This window comes from Dryas octopetala, chromosome 4, assembly GCF_963921425.1.
Source record: "Dryas octopetala chromosome 4, drDryOcto1.1, whole genome shotgun sequence".
NCBI classification, from domain to species: Eukaryota; Viridiplantae; Streptophyta; class Magnoliopsida; order Rosales; family Rosaceae; genus Dryas; species Dryas octopetala.
In genome coordinates this window covers 12,869,614-12,891,755 of record NC_141369.1, presented here as the reverse complement: position 1 = coordinate 12,891,755, position 22,142 = coordinate 12,869,614, and the positions used below count along the sequence as shown (strand labels likewise).

At 35.9% G+C, this 22,142-nt stretch overlaps 2 protein-coding genes across 2 annotated transcripts; both read left to right on the top strand.

The window, feature by feature from the left end:
* The first annotated feature begins 5,292 nt into the window (after positions 1-5,292).
* LOC147286962 (uncharacterized) lies at positions 5,293-10,600 on the top strand. Its single transcript, XM_086239231.1, has one exon. It carries the CDS (start codon positions 5,488-5,490, stop codon positions 8,164-8,166), a length of 2,679 nt encoding a protein of 892 aa, XP_086095357.1. The 5' UTR covers positions 5,293-5,487; the 3' UTR covers positions 8,167-10,600.
* A 10,455-nt stretch (positions 10,601-21,055) lies between these two features.
* On the top strand, positions 21,056-21,928 carry LOC147286961 (Integrase-type DNA-binding superfamily protein). The gene has a single exon (XM_086240858.1). It carries the CDS (start codon positions 21,056-21,058, stop codon positions 21,926-21,928), a length of 873 nt encoding a protein of 290 aa, XP_086096984.1.
* Positions 21,929-22,142: the final 214 nt, after the last annotated feature.

Here is a 22,142-nt window from a genome sequence, read left to right as displayed (position 1 = left end):
GGCATAACGTTGTCAAAAAATGAGTTCATTTTTGCTGGCTACAAAAATGTGACGGTGAGTATTACTATTATGGTGAATTAGTGGCACGTATCATAAAAAAGTGGTCAGGTGACACGTGTTATTCATCCACTATGTTGAGCAAAAATGAATTTATTAAAAAATGATGGTTGAGGCACGTCTCTGCAAGTTTTTTTTAATGGGGTACTAACTTGAAAAAAGATATAAACCTAAAGTACATACGTGTAATTTGTTTTTTAATTTTAATTCAATTTTGATTCTTATTCTTTTATTTTATAAACATATATATATAGGGAGCAGTGCTAAGAGTTTCAAATTTATATTCCAAATTTGAATTTCAAATTATGTGTCAATATTTTATTGATTCATACATAGCCTACTTTAAAGATTATTTATTTCACAACAAGTAAAACACTGACATGTTTAATGGCATAATTTGTGACCCAAATTTAGAATATAAATTTTAAATCCCTAATATTATTGATACCTAGGTATGTAATTATACTTACCAATCAAATCAAAATTAAATTCAGCTAGCTCTAAGATTTAATTAAAATCACATCCTATCCATGAATGAAAACTTAAAAACACCTCTTCCTCTTTAATTTCCGCAACTTTTTGATGACTTCAACCACCGCATACCTTATAATATAAGGCAAAAACAGCGCAAGGTACACATAACGGGACTTCATATATAGCTCCCGGGGAGCTTACAGCTTCAATTGCAACCCCATATGTAAACGACATACCAAACATGGCCATCCAAATCTCCAGATAAAACAGAAAGTCGTACACCAGAAACTAAATCACGAGCGTAGAGGCTGAAAACGCCACCGTATTGCCGAAAAGGAACATGGTGAATGAGAGCCTACTGTGGGAAGCTAAAACTGACTGACCCGCAATATGATATTTGGGGTCAGTGGAGTTGCCCTCGGTGTCTTGCCAAACCGGCCGGGAGGGTTGACTCCCGTCGCAAAGGTTGCGGAGGCCGTCAAGGTGGCCACCACCAGCAAGGAGTTTCTAATGTCGTTTGGGGAAGTCTCGTTCGGGCTTGTAGTGAAAGTGGTCCAGCCATTTTTTCACTGAAGCTTCATTAGATGGGGCAGGTGGTGCACCCATTCACTACAAGAAAAAACTTTACAGAGCACAATCTTATATTTGTGTCATTTGTTTCAAAAAGCACAATTAATCATGCTCTAATGTCATTGGTAACGCTGCAGCCACGATTATGTGCTTGTGACCGGTATTGGCGTTACTCATAAAGATGAGGCACAATCTTGATATTTGTGTCACACCCACAAAGACACAAATACAAGTACTAATTGTGTCTTCCCTCTGACAATCACGTTGACAAACATGCAGACGTAGCCTGGCACGTTACTGTTACGGACATGGCACATCTACTACAAATGTGCCCAATGAGTTTATGTTTTTAAAAAAATAATAATAAACAATATATATTTTTATGAAGACCATTTTGTGTGTTAATATTTACACCTTATTATTTTGCACTTGCACAGTATATATAGCACATGCTATACACTAGAAATCTAGAATACTATCCTATCTACTGGAAGTGTAGTACCATTAAAACTATATGCATACATGTTATTATATTATACCATTAAAACTAGTAAAAAATTAGTATAGTGTACAACCCTATTAGAAAGTAAAACAATCATTGTAAAAATACCTAATAAAAAAGATTTAATTGCAATTAGTTAATTTCATCATAATATGCTACAAACAAATCATATAGACTAATAATGACAATCAGTACTTAATTCTATTGTGTAATCTGTTCGGAAAAAAAAAGGTATATATTAGTTACCATACTACAATTGTAATATGCAAGTACAAAACACAAGATTCCTAAACCTACATATTACAATTAAATAAATAGACTATTACCAACATTTTCCTATTCTACGTAATCTTGGATGACTGCATCAACAAGTTAAACTTCATTCCAAGTCTGCATCAACAAGTTTCAAGTGTATGTGACTTTTCCTTAGACTGAAATATTTAAAAAAAAGCAATAACATCACTCCCAGCAGGTTTGGAATTTTTTATAGCAGAAGAGAGTATTAAAAAAAAAAAACAAGCAAAGGAGACAGGAAAAGTAAACCATACCTCAATAAGTTTTAACTTCCACATGGTCTCTGACTTTAAAAGCCTGTAAAAAAATAGACCAGAAAGTTAATAAGAAAATAGACCATGATCCTTACATACAGATACAAGAAAATAATAAAAAAAATTTAAAAAAATTATGTGCTTACATCTTCAGCTTTTTCCAGTCAATTTGAACTCAACTCACTAATATGGCAAAGTCCCTGTAAAAGATTGAGAATTGAGACGTCTATTAACAATACTGTTTCAACCTCATCCCTCTGCAAATATTGTTTAGAACTCTATACTTCACCTAACATAGGATCTAAGTGATAAAGCAATTCAGCATACGGGTCAATGATAACCAATGTCCAATGATCCCTATAATCCAAAAAATTTATGCATTTGCTCTATAATAAACCAACCTGCTCAGTAAAAAAAAATAAAAAGCGATAGGAAAAGAGACATGGAAAATAACCATTAGAAGAAAAGCATTACATATTTATACATACTTTATTATTATGGAAAAAGGTTGAAAATAAACCAAAGCTGCTTTTCTACATAACAAGCTGACAAAAAAAAAAAAACGCATAAGCTTTTGTTCATTCATCCATTCATCCAAATTGAATCAAACAGGCATCCAAAAATTGAATCAAACAGCCATCCAAAAATTGAATCAACCAGCCATCCAAAATCTCATAGAAGCTTTTGTTCACCGGAAATGTTTAATCATATAATGAGCTACTCTCATGCTCAAGACAAGAAACCTAAACCAATCAAAACAAAATAAAGAATGATTAGCCACACTTGATAAGGAATATCATAATTTAAAAAAGTTCAAACACATTTGAATTGTGATCTGACCATTATTTCATATACTTTTATACTCTTGTTCTTGGATTATTGTTATGTTTTAGAGTGTTTTTAGTTCGTTTTAACTTAGTTTTATATTTTTTTAGGTTTGAAGAGTAAAGAGGAGAAAACAAAGCAAATGGAATATTTTCAGAGTAGAAATTACTGGGCAGATCAGTCAACTTCGCGGAATAAACTGCACTTCCTCGGAACAAACCAGATGTCGTGCCTTATACCGTTGGAAAGATACGGATGTTAGCTTTCCGAGGAATTTTACGGTTCGTGATTTGCATTTTTCTAGGAGAAGTTATGGCTATTTGACTGAAGGCAGTTCAGGCAGAAAATTTTGTGCGAAAATGCAAAGTAATTCTTTTTAGATTTCTTTCTTGGAACCCAATTGATGTTATGTGTATTTGGGAAGTATCTAGAGGAGTCCAGGTTTATTATTTAAGGTCTAATCCTATTTTTGTTGGGATTTTGGGTGCCAAACCATCAATGACAACTCATCATAAGAATAATCCAAGTCCAACGAGGAAAGTCTTTACCAAAGAAGAAAAGGATTTGTTTCTTATTTAAAGGAAGGAGATCATCATCTTTGGGATTCTTTTTTTTGGGGGAAGAAGGAGAGACAAGAAGTGGCTGCCATCATTGTTTTCTTCCATCCGTCATCATATTTCATAAGTTTTTAATGCTTTCTAGGTTTTTAATTATGTTTTCTTTAAACATGAGCAACTAAACTCTTTTTCTAGGGATAGGATGATGCCCTAGCATGAATGTTTATGGTTTTTAATATTTATTTAATGGATTTTTAATTTCTTTAGATGAATGCTTAATCACTGTTTTAACTGTTGCTATTTGTTAAGTTCTTTGACTGCGCACCTTAGGGCTTTGCATCTAGTAAATTTGAAGTTGAATTTGAGGCTGAGAGGCAATATAATTTGAATTAGCTTCTTGTGGTTGAGTGTGGTAAATTACATTGTTGCTCGAGAGAGAATAATGATTTGCTTGGTTCTCTTGTTTTCTAGAGCGTAATGAATCCTATTTGTTAAATTTGTGCCTGAGAAGGATAAATTGCATGTTAGGGTATACGACCTTTGCCTGAGAAGGAAAGAATCATGCACTTAAGGAAAACTGTGGTCTAAGTGTCTGAGAGGAACTTAGATACGAGAATTATCATCTAAAGAATTCAAAGAATTTGTTGAATGTATTAAAACCTAAACTGGATTGCTTGTGGTTGATTCCGAATCCCTAGTTCTTCCAATTGACTGTTAAACCATAATCTTCTATTTTCATTAGTTTACTTATTGTTCTTGATCCTTGTTTTTAATTGTTGCATTTTCATTTGCTCTCATCATAAATCGTTACAATAATCTTCTCAAAGTCATTTTTAATTTTCAAGTTGTATTTATTTTTATTAGATCTAAATAAGGAATTTAAGTTTTTGAATTAAATTAAAAATCCTCGTGGGTACGACAACCTTTTTTTTCCATATACTATATTACATCCACCCTGTATACTTGCAGGAAATTCACCCAGTTTTTGGCGCCGTTGCCGGGGATTATTTAATTTAGTTTAGAATTTGGATTTCTAATTTTCATCTAATTTTTTTTTTGTTTTCTAGTTAGTTTAGGAATACAATTTTTACTTTCTTAAAAAAAAAAAAAGACTATTTTGACTTTTCTTTCCTTTCTAGATGAGGAGCTGAATTTTTTTTGTTTGTGCCCATTTCCTAGATACAGCAAGAAGAAGAAATATCTCTTCCTTCCAAAAAAAAGTGTGCACGTGATTGATTTTGGCAAGTGGGGTTGAAATTGAAAAAGGAGAAGACAAGGAAAGCTAATTGGTGTAGGACCCATTATCTACTCTAAGAGATGGGCTTCTTCTCTTTCTAGCATCCATTCCTACCAGCAATACATATATCTCTTCTCAAATCAAAAAGGCTCGTTCACTTGCAGCAAGCGGAAATTTTTTTCAACTCAAAAGGATATCCGATCTCTCTTCTCTCTTCTCTTATCAGCAAAGCTCCATCAACATCAAGCTCGACGTCGAAACCACCATCTTCGACTTCGGCATTATCGGCAAGTTCCTTTCCTATTTTCTCAGCAAAGCCCATTGGCATCACAGCAAAGATTCATCACGTTTTTGGGTGATCTGAGTTTGACCCATCAGCTAAGTTGGCACTACCGATTTGAGTCCAAGTCGACGCTACCCAAGACTTCCAGCCACTAGAATCCCTCTCTTCCCGTCGAGTAAAGCAAATGGGTATCACATCTTTGTTTTGACAGCAGCCCACAGCGGAGCCCCGTCGATTAACCGCTCCAGACTTCTGGTGAGTTGATATTTAATTTGAGATTCTAATTAGTTTGGATTTGCTGCCAATCCATTTGAAACAGGGGTAAATAGCACAAAGTGTATTTGGATTTTATTGGGTATTTTCGGGTATTTGTTGGTATTCTCTGTTTGCCCATTTAATTTGGGGGTCAATAAGTACAAGTTTGCACAAAGTGTATGCACGGGAGACGATCGCTCAATCTAGCGCTCATTCCAATCGATCACGAACTTGAGCACACTCTCCGTAATCAGCGAAGGCAGAAAACGCAGCAGACTATTTTAAGACCAACTATGGGGGATCAACTAATACTACCTAACCCAGAACCACCCAAGAAGCTTCGAGATTACACCGCACCTGCAGAATACAGTGCTCCTTCATGTATTGTCTTAACTCCGATCGTGCAGCGTTTCGAAATTCGTCCACAAACCATTCAATCCTTGCCTATCTTCCATGGAAAAGAAGAAGAAAATCCTTACAACCATCTCAAGACGTTTTTCAATATTTGCTCCACATTCAGCTATGCTGGGATAACTGAGGAACAAGTTCGACTCCGTTTGTTTCCATTCTCGTTGAGGGATAAGGCATTGAATTGGTTAGACTCTCTTCCTGCGGCATCTATCAACTCTTGGACAGAGTTATCCAAGAAATTTCTGAGTAAATATTTTCCTGCTCGAAAAACTAATGCTGTGTTGAATAACATTATGAGTTTCCGTCAACTGGACGGCGAACAATTTCATGAAAGCTGGGAACGTTACAAGGATTTTTATCTTCAATGTCCTCATCATGGGATAGATACTTGGCAGAAAGTCCAGTATTTTTATAGAGGGCTTAAACCTCAGAGCAGGAGTATGGTCGATTCAACAGTGGGTGGAAGCTTAATGGATAAAACTGCAGATGAGGCGATCGATATTTTTGAGACTATTTGTGAGAACTCTGAGCATTGGGACCTTCCTACGACAGATTCTCAAGTTACGGCTCCACCAGTAACAAAGAAAGGAGGCATGTATGAAGTTAATTCTAGGACAGGTTTGGAAGCACAGGTTGCAGCTCTAACAAAGCTTCTCGCACCATTAGTGACCAAGGTCACAGCACAACCATGTACTTTGTGTGCTAGCATAGCTCATGACACCGCAAATTGTCCGTCGAATCCTACATTAGAAGATGTGCAAGAGGTCAATGCATTCAATGGAAGGCCGCGGAATGATCCTTATTCAAACACTTATAATCCGGGGTGGAAACAACATCCTAACTTTTCTTGGAGTAACTCACAGAATACCTTGGGACCGTCTAATTTTTCAAGGCCGTATCAGCAATCCTATCAAGCTCCTCCAGTGCAACAAGAGGACCCTTCTATCAAGGAGATGTTAACTCAGCTCGTAAAGGAGATGTCAAGCTATAAACAAGAAGTAGCATCACTGAAACAAAGCCAATCAATTTTGGAGAAGAGTCAGTCAAAGCTCGAGGTTCAATTAAGTCAAATAGCTACTGCTGTGAGTAGTTTGGCGAGAAGACAAGGACAATTTCCTAGCCAAACGGAAGCTAATCCAAGGAATAATGAGCAAGTTCAAGCTATTACAACTTTGAGGAGTGGAAAAATAATAGATAATAAGGTTGGAAATCATGGAGAGATGGAAGAAAGAAAGGTCGAATCTGAGCATGACAAGCACACAACTAGCCTTGCTAAAGCTGCCAAATCAGACCAGCAAGTGTCCTTTAGTTCCAATGCAAACCAACAGGGTTTTACAGCTGCTCCATTGCAGCAAGATACCTTGCCCAGCCCTCCAATAACTTCTTTGCCTTTCCCTCAACGTGCAAAGCAAGCAAGGAAAGAGAAGAACATGGGAGATATTCTAGAGCAATTCAAGAAGGTGCAAATTAATATTCCTTTGCTAGAGGCTATCAAACAAATTCCTTCTTATGCAAAGTTTTTGAAAGATTTATGCACCAACAAAAGGAAATTTGATGAACATGAAAAGGTGATGTTGTCAGAGGAAGTTAGTGCTGTGCTTCAAAGAAAATTGCCACCGAAACTCAAAGATCCTGGCAGCTTTACAGTACCATGTACGATTGGAGCAAGGAATTTTGACAGAGCATTACTGGATCTGGGAGCAAGTGTGAACTTAATGCCTTATTCCATTTATGAACACCTTGGTTTGGGTGAGCTGAAACCTATTTCAATATCTCTACAATTCGCGGATCGTTCTGTAAAATATCCAAGAGGCATCATTGAGGACGTACTTGTCAAAGTTGATGAATTTATTCTCCCTGCTGATTTTATTGTTTTGGACATGGAAGAAGTTGAAATTCCGGACCGCGAGCTACCTCTCATTCTTGGTAAACCCTTCATGGCCACTGCGGGCACAAAAATTGATGTTAAAGAAGGGTTACTAACCATGACTGTGCAAGATACTACTGTTAAATTTCAGGTCTTTGAGGCTTTGAAGAAACCCATGGATCTGTATGATTGTTTTCATGTGGAAGTTGTGGATCGCATAATTGAGAATATATTTATTGAATCAAGCTCCACCGATCCTCTAGAAGTTTGCCTAACTCAACATGGCATGAATTTTGACAAAGTCTCAGTACTAGCAGCAGCCCAAGAACTCCAAGCTGTGAACTCTTACCCTCCTACAAGCCATCCTAAGTTCGAAGTGTTGCCATCCTCACATGCCAAACTCGTTCCTTCCATCATCCAACCTCCAACACTTGAACTGAAGCCCCTTCCAGAGAATTTAAAATATGTATATTTGGGTGATTTAGAGACTCTTCCTGTGATTATAGCCGCTGACCTTAGTCGAACAGAAGAAGAAAAGTTGGTTCGTGTGTTAAGAGATAGAGCATACGATTGCTCATGACAAAGCATTAATTCTGAAGCGTTTTGAGCCAAATCAGAAAGTCTTATTATTTAACTCGCGACTTCGACTATTTCCGGGCAAACTTCGTTCAAGATGGTCTGGGCCTTTTCTAGTCATTCAAGTATTTCCTCACGGAGCGGTCGAAATCAAAAACATGACTGATGGCTCCGTATTTAAAGTGAACGGCCATCGTTTGAAACCATATTTGGAGCCTGTCAACACACTAGAGGAACAAACCCAAGCCATTGAGGTCGTGTACCTTAGTGTCCCTTCAATTATGTGAGTGTTGCTGAGTCGGGCTGACGACTTTAAATTCAGCGCTTCTTGGGAGGCAACCCAAGTTTTGGGATGGATGAGATGAGAGCTTGACCTTTGTATTCGCGCGCTGCTGCCAACCATGACTTCTAATACCTAGGGAGCTCTAAACTTAATCTCCTTGATCTGCATATATATATATTTTCTCTTCTTTACTGTGTCTATTTGTTCCTCCCTTATTTATCTGATTCCTTGCATGTTGTTTTCAATCTTTTAACATTGGGGACAATGTTCTATTCAAGTTTGGGGGGGTGTCTTTTAATTTCTATTTGAAAAAAAAAAAAAAAAAATTCGTTTTTGTGTGTTTAGTTGCCTTCCAAATCCAATGATGGGAATAGGAACTTGATCTGCAAGAGCTAGAGGGAACATTGAGCATTGATTTGGGTCTAGATCTTAATTTGTAGTTTTTCATCATGCTTAAATTCTCATTGTACGTAGCCTAGGTTGGTGTGGAACTTTTAATATCTGAAAAACTATGTGAGAACTAAGTTGGACTTGTATAACCCCTGTGAGTATTGAGCCTAGTTGCTTATCTTTGAGATGATATTTATTGTTTCATCATCTTTCTTTTTCTTGTATTTTTATGGTCGATCTCATTCTTGAATTGTAACTCTAGAACTTCCTTCAATGCCTCTTGAGACTTTGAATTAATTTGCATGATCTTTAGGAAATGATTAAGGCATGTAGGATTAACCACTATGACCAAACAAGCTTGTGTCCTTAATATTTTATCCTTTAGATAGCCCCTTTGTGCCTAAATAAGCTGTTTCTTTCATGAAACCACATCATCCTCAGCCCTGAACTTAAACACATATCCTTACCCTATTTTATGAGATTAGTAGAGAAAAATTGCTGTAAGGGAATGCATGATTATTAATGGTTCAGATTGGTTCTCAGTCAGCAGGTAGCAGTTCAAAGAAAAATTTGGGGGCTGGAAGGTGTTAGAAAGTCAGGGAAATTGTGTCTTGGACATATTTGAGTACACAACTCTTATATTACTCTGAATATCTGATCTTTGTGACAATTGAAACAATGAAACTGAAAAAAAAAAAAAAAAAAAAAAAAAATTTGAATTGCAGATACAGCCTTGATCCCATCAGGTCTTGAAATCTTTAGTACATGGCATTGATCAATATTCAGATACCATTATTCTTCTTTTGTTTTCACCTCAGCATAAATGCTTATCTGGACCTAAGAATTGTTGGCATTAGAGTTGATTTTGGGTTTGGAAAATTTGGATTCTTATGCAGCCTCTAGTTTTGAAGTATTTTCCAACTTACCCTGATCATGTGTTCTCTGCTAATTCCCTTGTGATCATCATTTGCTCTACTAATTTTCATAGACTCTTTGTGATATCCTTATCCTTTCTTTCTTTTGCCCTTACCCCCAAGCCCCATTACAACCATGAGTAAAGACCTTTTGATCTTAGAGATTATGTGAATTTGATCTGTGGAGATAAGGTAAAGAAGGGAGCATATGGAAGCAATTTCCTATCTTTTATTGAGATCATGTTATTTTCAGAAAAAGAGCTTTCTTTTATAATAAATTTATGTGAGCTATTTGTTGTCATTTACATTATTCTTCTCACATAAACATGAGTGAAAAGTTATGGACTAGCCAGAAAATCTGTGTGCTTCATTGTGAGTGTATGTCTTGGTGAGATTTTGGAGTTAAAACTAATTCTTACATGTTTATTTGGATATTGAAGTTCTGCATGAACTCATGACTATTTTACACTATATTTGAGCATGATTGATATGAACTTTGTCTACACGTGCCACGTGATTAAGAGTTCTGATGGACCTGTTTTAATGTTTTATGAACCTTTGATACTCTAATGCTGCACTTTAGTTCTCTGAGGTAATTATTGGAAGGTTTAGGACTTTTTATGGTTTATTCTTGGTGTGTTTGTGTTTTTAATTTCTGTTTTTATTTTGTTTTGTTGCTTGAGGACAAGCAAAGTTCAAGTTTGGGGGTATTTGATCTGACCATTATTTCATATACTTTTATACTCTTGTTCTTGGATTATTGTTATGTTTTAGAGTGTTTTTAGGTTCGTTTTAACTTAGTTTTATATTTTTTTAGGTTTGAAGAGTAAAGAGGAGAAAACAAAGCAAATGGAATATTTTCAGAGTAGAAATTACTGGGCAGATCAGTCAACTTCGCGGAATAAACTGCACTTCCTCGGAACAAACCAGATGTCGTGCCTTATACCGTTGGAAAGATACGGATGTTAGCTTTCCGAGGAATTTTACGGTTCGTGATTTGCATTTTTCTAGGAGAAGTTATGGCTATTTGACTGAAGGCAGTTCAGGCAGAAAATTTTGTGCAAAAATGCAAAGTAATTCTTTTTAGATTTCTTTCTTGGAACCCAATTGATGTTATGTGTATTTGGGAAGTATCTAGAGGAGTCCAGGTTTATTATTTAAGGTCTAATCCTATTTTTGTTGGAATTTTGGTGCTACATATACCACATTTTTATACTATAATTTCATACCACCTTATGTGGCAACTTACATGGCATTCATACATTGAATACTAAAAAATAAAAAGAAAAACCCAAAAAGAAAAAGAAAAAGAAAAACTTTGTCCAATAAAGTAATGACACGTCAGATGGTATAAAAATGTGGTATAAGAATGTGGTAAGTATAGCATTATTCTAAGAATAATCCAAGTCCAACGAGGAAAGTCTTTACCAAAGAAGAAAAGGATTTGTTTCTTATTTAAAGGAAGGAGATCATCATCTTTGGGATTCTTTTTTTTGGGGGAAGAAGGAGAGACAAGAAGTGGCTGCCATCATTGTTTTCTTCCATCCGTCATCATAGTTCATAAGTTTTTAATGCTTTCTAGGTTTTTAATTATGTTTTCTTTAAACATGAGCAACTAAACTCTTTTTCTAGGGATAGGATGATGCCCTAGCATGAATGTTTATGGTTTTTAATATTTATTTAATGGATTTTTAATTTCTTTAGATGAATGCTTAATCACTGTTTTAACTGTTGCTATTTGTTAAGTTCTTTGACTGCGCACCTTAGGGCTTTGCATCTAGTAAATTTGAAGTTGAATTTGAGGCTGAGAGGCAATATAATTTGAATTAGCTTCTTGTGGTTGAGTGTGGTAAATTACATTGTTGCTCGAGAGAGAATAATGATTTGCTTGGTTCTCTTGTTTTCTAGAGCGTAATGAATCCTATTTGTTAAATTTGTGCCTGAGAAGGATAAATTGCATGTTAGGGTATACGACCTTTGCCTGAGAAGGAAAGAATCATGCACTTAAGGAAAACTGTGGTCTAAGTGTCTGAGAGAAACTTAGATACGAGAATTATCATCTAAAGAATTCAAAGAATTTGTTGAATGTATTAAAACCTAAACTGGATTGCTTGTGGTTGATTCCGAATCCCTAGTTCTTCCAATTGACTGTTAAACCATAATCTTCTATTTTCATTAGTTTACTTATTGTTCTTGATCCTTGTTTTTAATTGTTGCATTTTCATTTGCTCTCATCATAAATCGTCACAATAATCTTCTCAAAGTCTTTTTTAATTTTCAAGTTGTATTTATTTTTATTAGATCTAAATAAGGAATTTAAGTTTTTGAATTAAATTAAAAATCCTCGTGGGTACGACAACCTTTTTTTTTCCATATACTATATTACATCCACCCTGTATACTTGCAGGAAATTCATCAAATTGTGGGGTCGTTGAGGGCCTTGGGGGCTGTGGGGCTGTTTGAGGAGGATCAACCCCTTCTGTGACTGCTTCAGCTCTAGAACTCTCATCCATTGTTGACATTCCTAATTAAAGGACATTGCAGTGGAAATCAGAGGCCAACATAACTTAATAAACGAACCGTGACTAACCCATAAATACAATTTATTTAATAACACCCAACCCAAATGAGTTTTCTAGTTTACTAATCAAACAACCAAACAACATTTTAGTCCCTATGCAGAATAGAACAGAACATATAATCAAATATGCAGATAATCAATTACACGCAGATAACCAAACAACATTTTACTGATCGATGAAAATAATGCAGATAATCAAATTAAATCCCTCTGTTTAAGCCGATAATCAAACCCTAAGAAGTGAACAAAAAAACAATTATACAAAAATCCCTAATTGATTAAACAGATAAACCCTAAATTGAACCCTAATCTGTAACACCCTGATCCTAAAACAAATTGGTTTCTCAACTAAAAATCAACCCCAATCAACCTAGGCACTTCAATTGGACCAAAAACAACTCAGAATTCATTCCAATATGCTCGATTCAAGGTAAACCCGAAATGGGTACAAGCCATAAAATTTCAAATCTTTAGATTCTCAAAATTGACACGCAATAACAAGGGGGAAGGAAAGCCCATACCTAGAGGATCATTTCTCGTAACTGGATCGAGGGCCAAATCTCGCCGGAAAAGCTCAAATTGGCCGGAGAAGCCGCCGGCCTTCTCAGCCTCGATTTACCGTCGTGGAGCGTCGGGTAGACGATCGGAGCACACCACCGTGCTCGGCTCGACGAGAGGAAGCTTCCAGGGCCAGAGCTGGGCCGCGAAGACGCCGGAAACGGCGAGTCAACGCCGGAGCTCTAAACGGGCGAAAACTGGGTTCTCGGTTTCTGCGCAATTTCTGGGTGATCCGAGACTAGGAGAAGAGAGAGGGAGTGACGACGAGCAAACTGGGCCAAACACCCAGCCTAGTCGCCGCCGAACGCGCCGCCACGCGCCGGTGACAGACGTAGCAAGGGTGAGAGGCGAGAGAGAACAGAGATGCGAGGGAGAGAGAGAAAACTGGGGAGTGAGTTTTTGTGTTTTAGTTGTTTGGGGTTTGGTTTGGGTGACCTTACAAGTAGCACAATGGTAATATTTGTGTCTTATGACAGCAACAAAGAGCATGAATCATATATTTGTGTCTTATGACCTGCCAAATAGAGCACAAATATTTGAGTATAAACCCAATTTAATATTATTTTTAATTTTATGAATAGATTTAGTTACTTCCTCAGCTCTCACACGAGTTTCAATAAAATTGTTGCACAGTAATAATATGTAAAAAAGCACGAAAATTATGTCTTATATAATAGGACACATATAAAAAAGACACAATCACATGTGCCAAATGTAACAGAACACAAATATATTTATATTTATGCCCCTTATTAAATAACATGTCACAAATTCGTATTTGTGCCCATTTTGTATGTGCCTCATGTCCCTTTTTCTTGTAGTGATTGATTCTAAGCACTAAGCACTAAGCACCAAGCTAATTGTAATATTATACAAAGATGTAAGCTAAACACAAGTACTAATTAAGAATGTGATTTTCGGTCTCTCTTAATTTCTCTACTTTAAATAGAGCTCAAAAGGTGGATATTAAAGTCGATCAGGTCGTTTGTTTACATTATGGTCTGTTAGGTACCTGTCACTTACTGATAATCTTGTCTATAAAAATAGGTCAAAATCAGAATTGATATTATTTAATAATTTATCTATGATCAAAAGATTCACAGACAAAAAATGAATGACTCTATAGTCCATTAATAATCAAACTCGTTCGATTATCTTTAAAAAGTAAAATCAAAGTAACATATAGAGATAAATTTGAAAGAATTTAAGTATTTATTCCAAAATTAATTGGTAATGAAAAGAGTAGCTCAAATCTTTATAAGCTATTATGCAAGACCTCACATTTTCAATATAAGATCTTTCTCTCAACACGTCCTTGCACGTGTAGCGTCACTCAAGCCTAACACGTGGACAATTCATATTGGGTGACGTAGAAGCACGTATGGCCGTTGGGTCTGACAAGTAAATAGCTTACTCTGATACCATAAGGGAATCTAAGCATCTATCGTAAAACTAATTGACAATGAAAAAAATAGATCAAAACCTTATTAGTCATTATATATGTAAGACTTTATATTTTCAATGTGTGATCTTCCTCTCAACAAAATCAGGCCCTCGTTAACCATAAATTATTGTAAGTGCAGGTAATAGTGTGCAATTTCGACACAGAAGATTCAACAGATGGCGGTGCAGCTACCCATTCCAATTAAACTTTGAAAAATCCTCAAAAATAGAACTTTGATTCAGACATTTAGTCATAAGATATGTTGTGTTTTGTTTTGTGTGACTATTTGTTCATCATGTCAACAATCTACGCTATCGTTTAATGACACGTTTCTTTTCAACCAAAATATAAAAAAATTGATGAAGATAACTGGATAGGTTGGATGTATATATAATTATGAGTTAATTACACTTACACCCCTTGAGGTTTATCGTCTTTTCACATACACCCCATGGGGTTTCAACAATTACACATACACCCCCTGAGGTTTCAAAACTGTTGCATATAACCCCCTATAGTGAGACGAAAATGATGAGAAATTATGCGAAAAGACATGCTAAGAGGTTAAATGGCCTAATAAAATTACTCAAGGTGTAAGGTCCAACCTTAATACAAATATTTTCATTTTTATTTATTTATTTTTTTCTCTTGTAGGGAGTTATATGCAATAGTTTTGAAACCTCAGGAAGTATATGCGAAAAGACGATAAACTTCAGGGGATGTAAGTGTAATTAACTCATATAATTATATACGATGGGAACTTTCTTTAGCTCTGATTTGCATCCTCAAGTCCAAACAAATAAGTATCAATGTAGTAGTTGAAGTTGATTACGGTATTCATTGAAAATAACTGAAGTCCTCGTACGTACAGATACAAAGAAATTAATATTCACATAAACTATCCACATTCATTGAAATTGTGACATATTCTTCATGCTATCATGTTTGAATGATATTCTACATCGGAAGTAATATTCCATGCTGAGAAAAGGGGTCCACTTAATTTTAGGCCACAACCCAACATTTAGACTCGACGAATTGGACGCCCTTTGGATACCGTTGAGTTTTGACTGAATATTGTTGGGCCTTTTGGATGCTAGCTAGAGGGCACTTTTGGGCCTTTAGAAAATGTATTGCCTTAAGATTTTAGTTGAGAATCTGAAATTTCCTCCTTATAAGGAGAACTTCAAGAGAAGTGAGAAGTGAGAACAACTGGTTAATTATATATTACTATCTTCATCTCTATCAATGACAAAAATGTATATTTTTGCAATCACCCCTACACGTACGTTTGAAATTTGCATTATGAGGGAAACAGGAAAATATAGACAACCACACAACACCAACCTTATTTCAACAAAAACTAGATTGACCACTATTCATCTTGGTCTTCTCATTACTACTTTCATGAAAAAAGAAACAAAGCTATGAAGGAATATTCAGAAGCACTACTAGTACTACTTTTTTTTGGTCGAAACTACTAGTACTACTTGGGCATGCAATAATTTCACATTTCCCATGAGCCATGAAACTTTGCAAAGTGAGAGTGATCAGATCAGAGAAAACTTGCACACAAGTTTACACAAATCCAAAAAAGTACAAAACTCATAAAGATAAAATGATGGCATACTTTCTTTGTCTTTGTCTTGTTTCTTAATTTCTTGGTCTTGGGATTTTCTCACCACTTTCTCTCTCTTTCTCTTCCTCGATCGAAACCCAAGTGGGAAAATGTTCCCTTTAACTCTCTCTCATGGCCAAGAGAAAGTCTCTCAGTCCAAAGAGTGTGACTGTGTGTGTAAAACCCTAAAACCTTCGCGTGCTTCACTTTCTTCTATACAAACACACAACTCTCACTCTCTCTCTCCCTCTCTCTGTCTCTCTCATCCCTAGAGTGTGTTTAGGGTCAAATAGACAGACATTCTCTTTTGCACCCACCAAATGTTTCTTCAAATAACGAAACATGGGTCGGTCCATTACACCATCATCTTGGGTATTGGCCAAAATAAGCCAACGATTACATTCAACAGAGTCACAAACTTACGTCCCTATGCATGTGTGTGTCAGAGAGAGATCAGATATTAACGAGAAAGAGAAGATTGACTTCAAACTTCAAAGTCTATATATTATTAATTAATTTCAATTCGAATAATTAATTAATGAATGGTCTTGGTAAGATAATAGTCCACCTTATGGACCACCGATCGATCATGTTTTTGTATCTACGGTTTTATACATGGCCTCTGCAGTTTATTGGTTCATAGTGAAGTGTAAACCACAATAAGAAAGGTGATCACATTGGTTTGCATACTTTTATATTTCCAAAGCTCATTTTCTGGGTCTCTCACGTGATCGACTTTACGTGTTTATTGTGCACAAGTTTGATTATCAGCAAGTAGAAAAGATTTGGAAATTAAAACTTGGTTGGCACCTTAGCCATGTGTTTCATACCATCAAGCAAAACCCACCAAAATTTGGAAGGTTTTCAACCAAAAAACGCAATTAGATCTAGAATAGGTAACTCACCTACTTCTTCGATCTCCTGTGCCAACTATTGGAGAAATGTACTTTTATTTCTTTTATTTGTTGCATTTAACCCCAGGTAGTGAATTGAGTTTCCGCATATGTATATCCTCTGACAAGCTCGCAACTTTAGGTAATTAATTAGGTTTGGAATAAAACTATTTTGACTATTTTATAGATAGGTCACACTTGTTTTAGAGAATAGTACTCAGCAAAGTGGTTATTTAAAATAGTCCAAATAACAATACTCGTTAAATTTGATCGAAATGAGGGCACTAAATTTGTTGGAAAAATAGATCTTCTCACTTTTTTCCTTTTTTTTTTTGGGTTGGGGAAAGAGATCTTGTCTTTCTTTTCTTTTTTTCTCATTTTTATATTTGTCTAGATTAGAAGAACTTTAGTACATAAGACCAGAGTGAAAATATACATCTTATGTATTTTTATTAATGTCTTGTATTATATATTAGGTCACATGATTAGAGATAGATATTAAAAAAAAAAACTCTTAACACATAAAGTGCGATGAACTAATTAATTAACCCTTAGTTGATTGGTATACCATTAGGCCAACAAATCATGACTGCATGGCCACTTGTACGCCATAGAGCTCACAAGAAAAACTTCGTTGTAATAGAAATTAGAGTTAAATATAAAAATGGTTTATGAATTTTATTATGATTCTTAATTTGGTCAATTAACTATAAAAAGTGTCAATTTTGTTTATGAATTTTTCAAGTTGTACCAAAGCAGTACAAACGTTAATTTTCATAAAAAAAATTTAAGCCAAAATGTGATCAATGGACTGAAATACCTCTGCAAATACAGTCACATGTTGTACACATGACTAGTTTCATTAATTTTTTTTTTTTTATAGAAGTTAATGTTTGTACTGATTTGATACAATTTGAGAAATTCGTTAATCAAATTGAGAATCATAATAAATTTCATAGATCATTTTTATATTTAACCCTAAAAATTAATAATATAGTATCACCAACATAAATGATGGTGTGTCCCAAATTTTAATGTTCTAAACCCACATTTTCTATGTTGGTGGTGCCATGTCAATTCTACTTACAAGGAAGGTTTTCTCGAAACTTTGACATGCGCGCGCACATATATGACCTTGCATGCACACATTCAAGTCTAGCATGCACTAAATGAATATGATTAGGGAATGCAAGACAATAACCAAATGACCTTGGCTAACCATGACCATGAGCTGGGGACAAGGGTGGAGTGGCATGAGAAAGTTATTGGACTTGCTCTCATCTTGTGCTAAGTCATCGAGATATCCCTGAAATTGTATCTGGATGAATTCGTTAAATTTAATCTTATTCTGTGTTCAATTTAAATAATTAAATTAAAGACGATATGATTACAATCTGAGTTCAAAAGATATGAGCCTCTAACATTATGGTAAGATAAATGATGGACATAGTTTTTTTTTTTTTTTTTTATCAAATCAAAAAGGCAAATTAAAAAAAAAAGGAAAGGAAGGGGTCATGATAAATTCATCGTGATATAGGCTATATAGCACCACGGCCATTTGATCTTGCTTACATCACCCAAGATCCCACGCTCGTGTTTACCAGCTTTCTTAAGAAGTTTCCCGACGCCCAAAGAAATTAAATCTAATAAAATAATGTTTAGATAGGACCGAAGTAACCATGATTGACATGATCAAAATCAATCATGAGTACAATTACACAATACCAACCATAACTTCAACGATCACGGCATCTTCATCTTACATGCTGGTTTTCCAGGTGCTTCCTCACGGTCACTTTTGTGCGCCTGCGTAACATCCAAATCTGTCTTCGCATGAAGCAAGCAATCAAAATAATATCTTTTATTTTCGTACATCATCATAATAATATCGGAAAATAAGATTAAATTAATCCAACAATCTTTTCGTCGACGAGACCGTGATGCTATCGATCTCGCCCACTGATGCCATATCAACGGTCATTAATGCCCTATCAAACTCTCGAGATCATGCATTCATGCACTCTTAAAACCCATCAAATCATTATGTCCACATGATTACCCTTTTCTTTCCTATTGCAATCCATGTCCCCCCGTCATTAATAACTCCATGCAATGTTCAAGTAGTACGTAGGGTGTTGATACTCTTATAATTAAAAATGTGTAAGTTACATGATTACATAATTTACATCTAATAGCTTTATTTGTTTTTCTTTTCACTTTAGTAATAGAGGTCTTAACTCTCAAGGCCTTTTCTAATGGTACCGTGAGAGTGTGAGTGAGAGTGGAACTCATATTTGGGTTAAAACCAACTAACATTCTCACTTTTGGCATTATTTAAGAGATAAAATTTGAGTATTCAATTCAAAAGTAATTGATAATGGGCGTAGAGGTTCAAAACTTTATAAGCATATATGCTAAATTCTAATTTTTTATGTGGCGAGATTTTGAACCTAACACGTGGACAAATTGTATTGGTCGTTGGGCCTTACACGTAGATAACTAAACTCTGATACTATAATAGAATTTAAGAATTTAATCCAAAACTAATTGGTAATGGCGAATAGGCCCAAAACCTTATAAGCACATATGTTAAACTCTAGTTTTTCTGATGTGAAACATTACTCTACATTACTCTTAAGAAGGTTAAAAACCAAATTGAAATATGAGTACGCTTTCAAATTTGGACATTAACTATTGGAGAAGGCCTAAACTTAAATCTTCTTATTCCAATAAATTAAACGATGAACTTACTAATACCAAATTAAATCCTAAAGTTGTGAATCGAAATCTATATGATAGTGTTTTATTCTTTTACTGTCATATCATCTACAACACCACTAAAATTTATAATTTGAAAAACCAAAAGACTCTCAATGCCTCTATTGTGTTCTTTATATAAACTTGGAAAATAATTTTATACGATTACCACCATCAACCATGATGTAGCATTATTACTCTGCTTAATGTTTGTGATGTGTTTTATTGCAATTGTTGGTAGTTAACATGTATAATTGTATGATTAATAATAATAACAGGCTCCTTCTGTTGAGGTATACCTCAACTTATTTATGTTGAGGTATACCCTATTGGGGCCCACACGAGTCGTTTTGTGTCGATCCGAACCGTTTAATTTTTACATCTCCGTAGATAGATCATCCTTGTAAAAAATTAGCCAAATCGGAAATCATTTGCCTATCTAACTTTGATCAAATAAATGGACGAACCAAATATTTTCGATGAAACCGTCCATTTGTTTTATCAAAGTTAGATAGGCAAATGATTTCCGATTTGACTAATTTTTTGCAAGGATGATCTATCAATGAAGATGATCCTTGCGAACGGTTCCGATCGACACAAAACGACTTGTGTGGGCCACAACAAGGTCATACCTCAACATAAATAAGTTGAGGTATACCTTAACAGAATGAACCTGATAATAATAATAATAAATACATGTATGGTTGTATATATTGAAAAAAATAACCAACATGATATGTATGAAGTGTGATACTAATACGTACTAAACCCGCAATTAATGGTTGTGAACAAAATTATTATAAAAAATTTTAACTTGGCATCTCAAATCTCAATATATAAACTTTTAGGCATCCTCATCAGTAGTTATCAAGTTATCAATTGATTTGAAGTTAATTACATACCTAACCTTTAATATGGCATTAAAGTAGTCTCATACACCATGAGCAAAGCATAGTGCAAAGCATGGTTCTTTAGTTCTTTACCAAATGAGGGGGTACTTCCACCATTTTAGTAAATCCTAGTCTAGCTATTGCCGGGGATATATATATAAGATTGCAATAGGAAGATTACGTACACTATCTTTTGACCCCGTAGTATGTTTCCATGATTACCCAATACTTATTCATGATATGGCTCAATATGACTCAACGTGCCCCATGACCTAATGTAAATGTTAGTAGGTCGTAGGGGCATTTACGACATCCTAAATAGCCTCCTGTCAAGAATACAGACAAGGACGTAAATATGAGGGATTACGGTCTCATCAACTTGACAGGAATATCTTTTAATTCTTAATAAAATCTTTTGAAAAAATCATTGTCAAAAAATGGTTCATTCGATTATATAATTATTTTATTAGGTATATATAAACTCTTAACCTGTGCGGGTTCCCTCCAAGAGCTTCCCATTAATGACTTTAATGCCTCTTTGATTTTCTCCGTTCAACGCGCTACTATGAACACTACAAACTCCGTTCCGTTCTTCTACAACCCGGTTTCGTTTCATGCAGCACCCGAAACGTTGAGGTTTCTAACCAAAGCGACTTCGCTTTACGAGTCCTACGTAAACAACACAACCCACTTCTCGGTTCCTTCCGTTTCTGTCCCTAACCAGCTAAACCAACCAGAAAATCGGCGTGTTTCGGCCGAGATTTCGGTTCGTGATAGCAATGACAAAGAAGCGGAACCCGAAACAACGGAAACGCCTCCGATTCTTGACGGAATCGCCGCCGTTGTGGGGGAACACGTACTCTTCGGAGGCAAAAGGGCCAGTAACACCGTAAGAAACGATGAAAACATCCAAATTTCGGATTTCGTTTGCGTTTCGGAGCGTTTCGGTGCCGAAAGTTCGAAATCGGTTGGCGAAAAGAGAAATGTCGGGAGCGTTTCGGTTCAAAAGAGCTACAGGGGAGTGAGGAAGAGGCCGTGGGGGAGGTGGTCGGCGGAGATAAGGGACCGAATCGGGCGGTGCAGGCACTGGCTGGGAACGTTCGACACGGCGGAGGAGGCGGCGCGTGCGTACGACGCGGCGGCGAGGAGGCTGAGAGGGTCGAAGGCTCGGACCAACTTTGCAATTCCGTCGGTGCTTCCACTCTCGTCACCCTCTTCATCATCTTGTAATCATTCTTCGGAGGCAAAGAGAATGAAGCCTAAGGCTTTGAACGGAGGCAGGAAGTGTTCAGTGGTGACTTCTGTGGCCCATTTGTTTAGTCAAACTCCATGTCCAGGTGGTGGTCATGTTCTTATGGGGAATGGGAATTTGGAGCTTGATTTGAAGCTGGGGGTGAATTTTGGTCAAAGAGTAAGTGTGGGTCGTAATGGCAATTAAAGTTGATTAGTTCATATCATATGGTTCTTATTTGGGTTTCTTTTTTTTTTTTTTTTCCTTTTTTTGGTTTTAGTAATGGCAATTAAGTCATGCATGGGTTTAGATATAGTGTTTTGAAATGCATGTGAATGTAAGCAAAAAGGACTACTTTGGTGGATTCTGCAGCCCATGCTTTATATTAAGATGGATATAGAAACTGATACTACTACTGCAG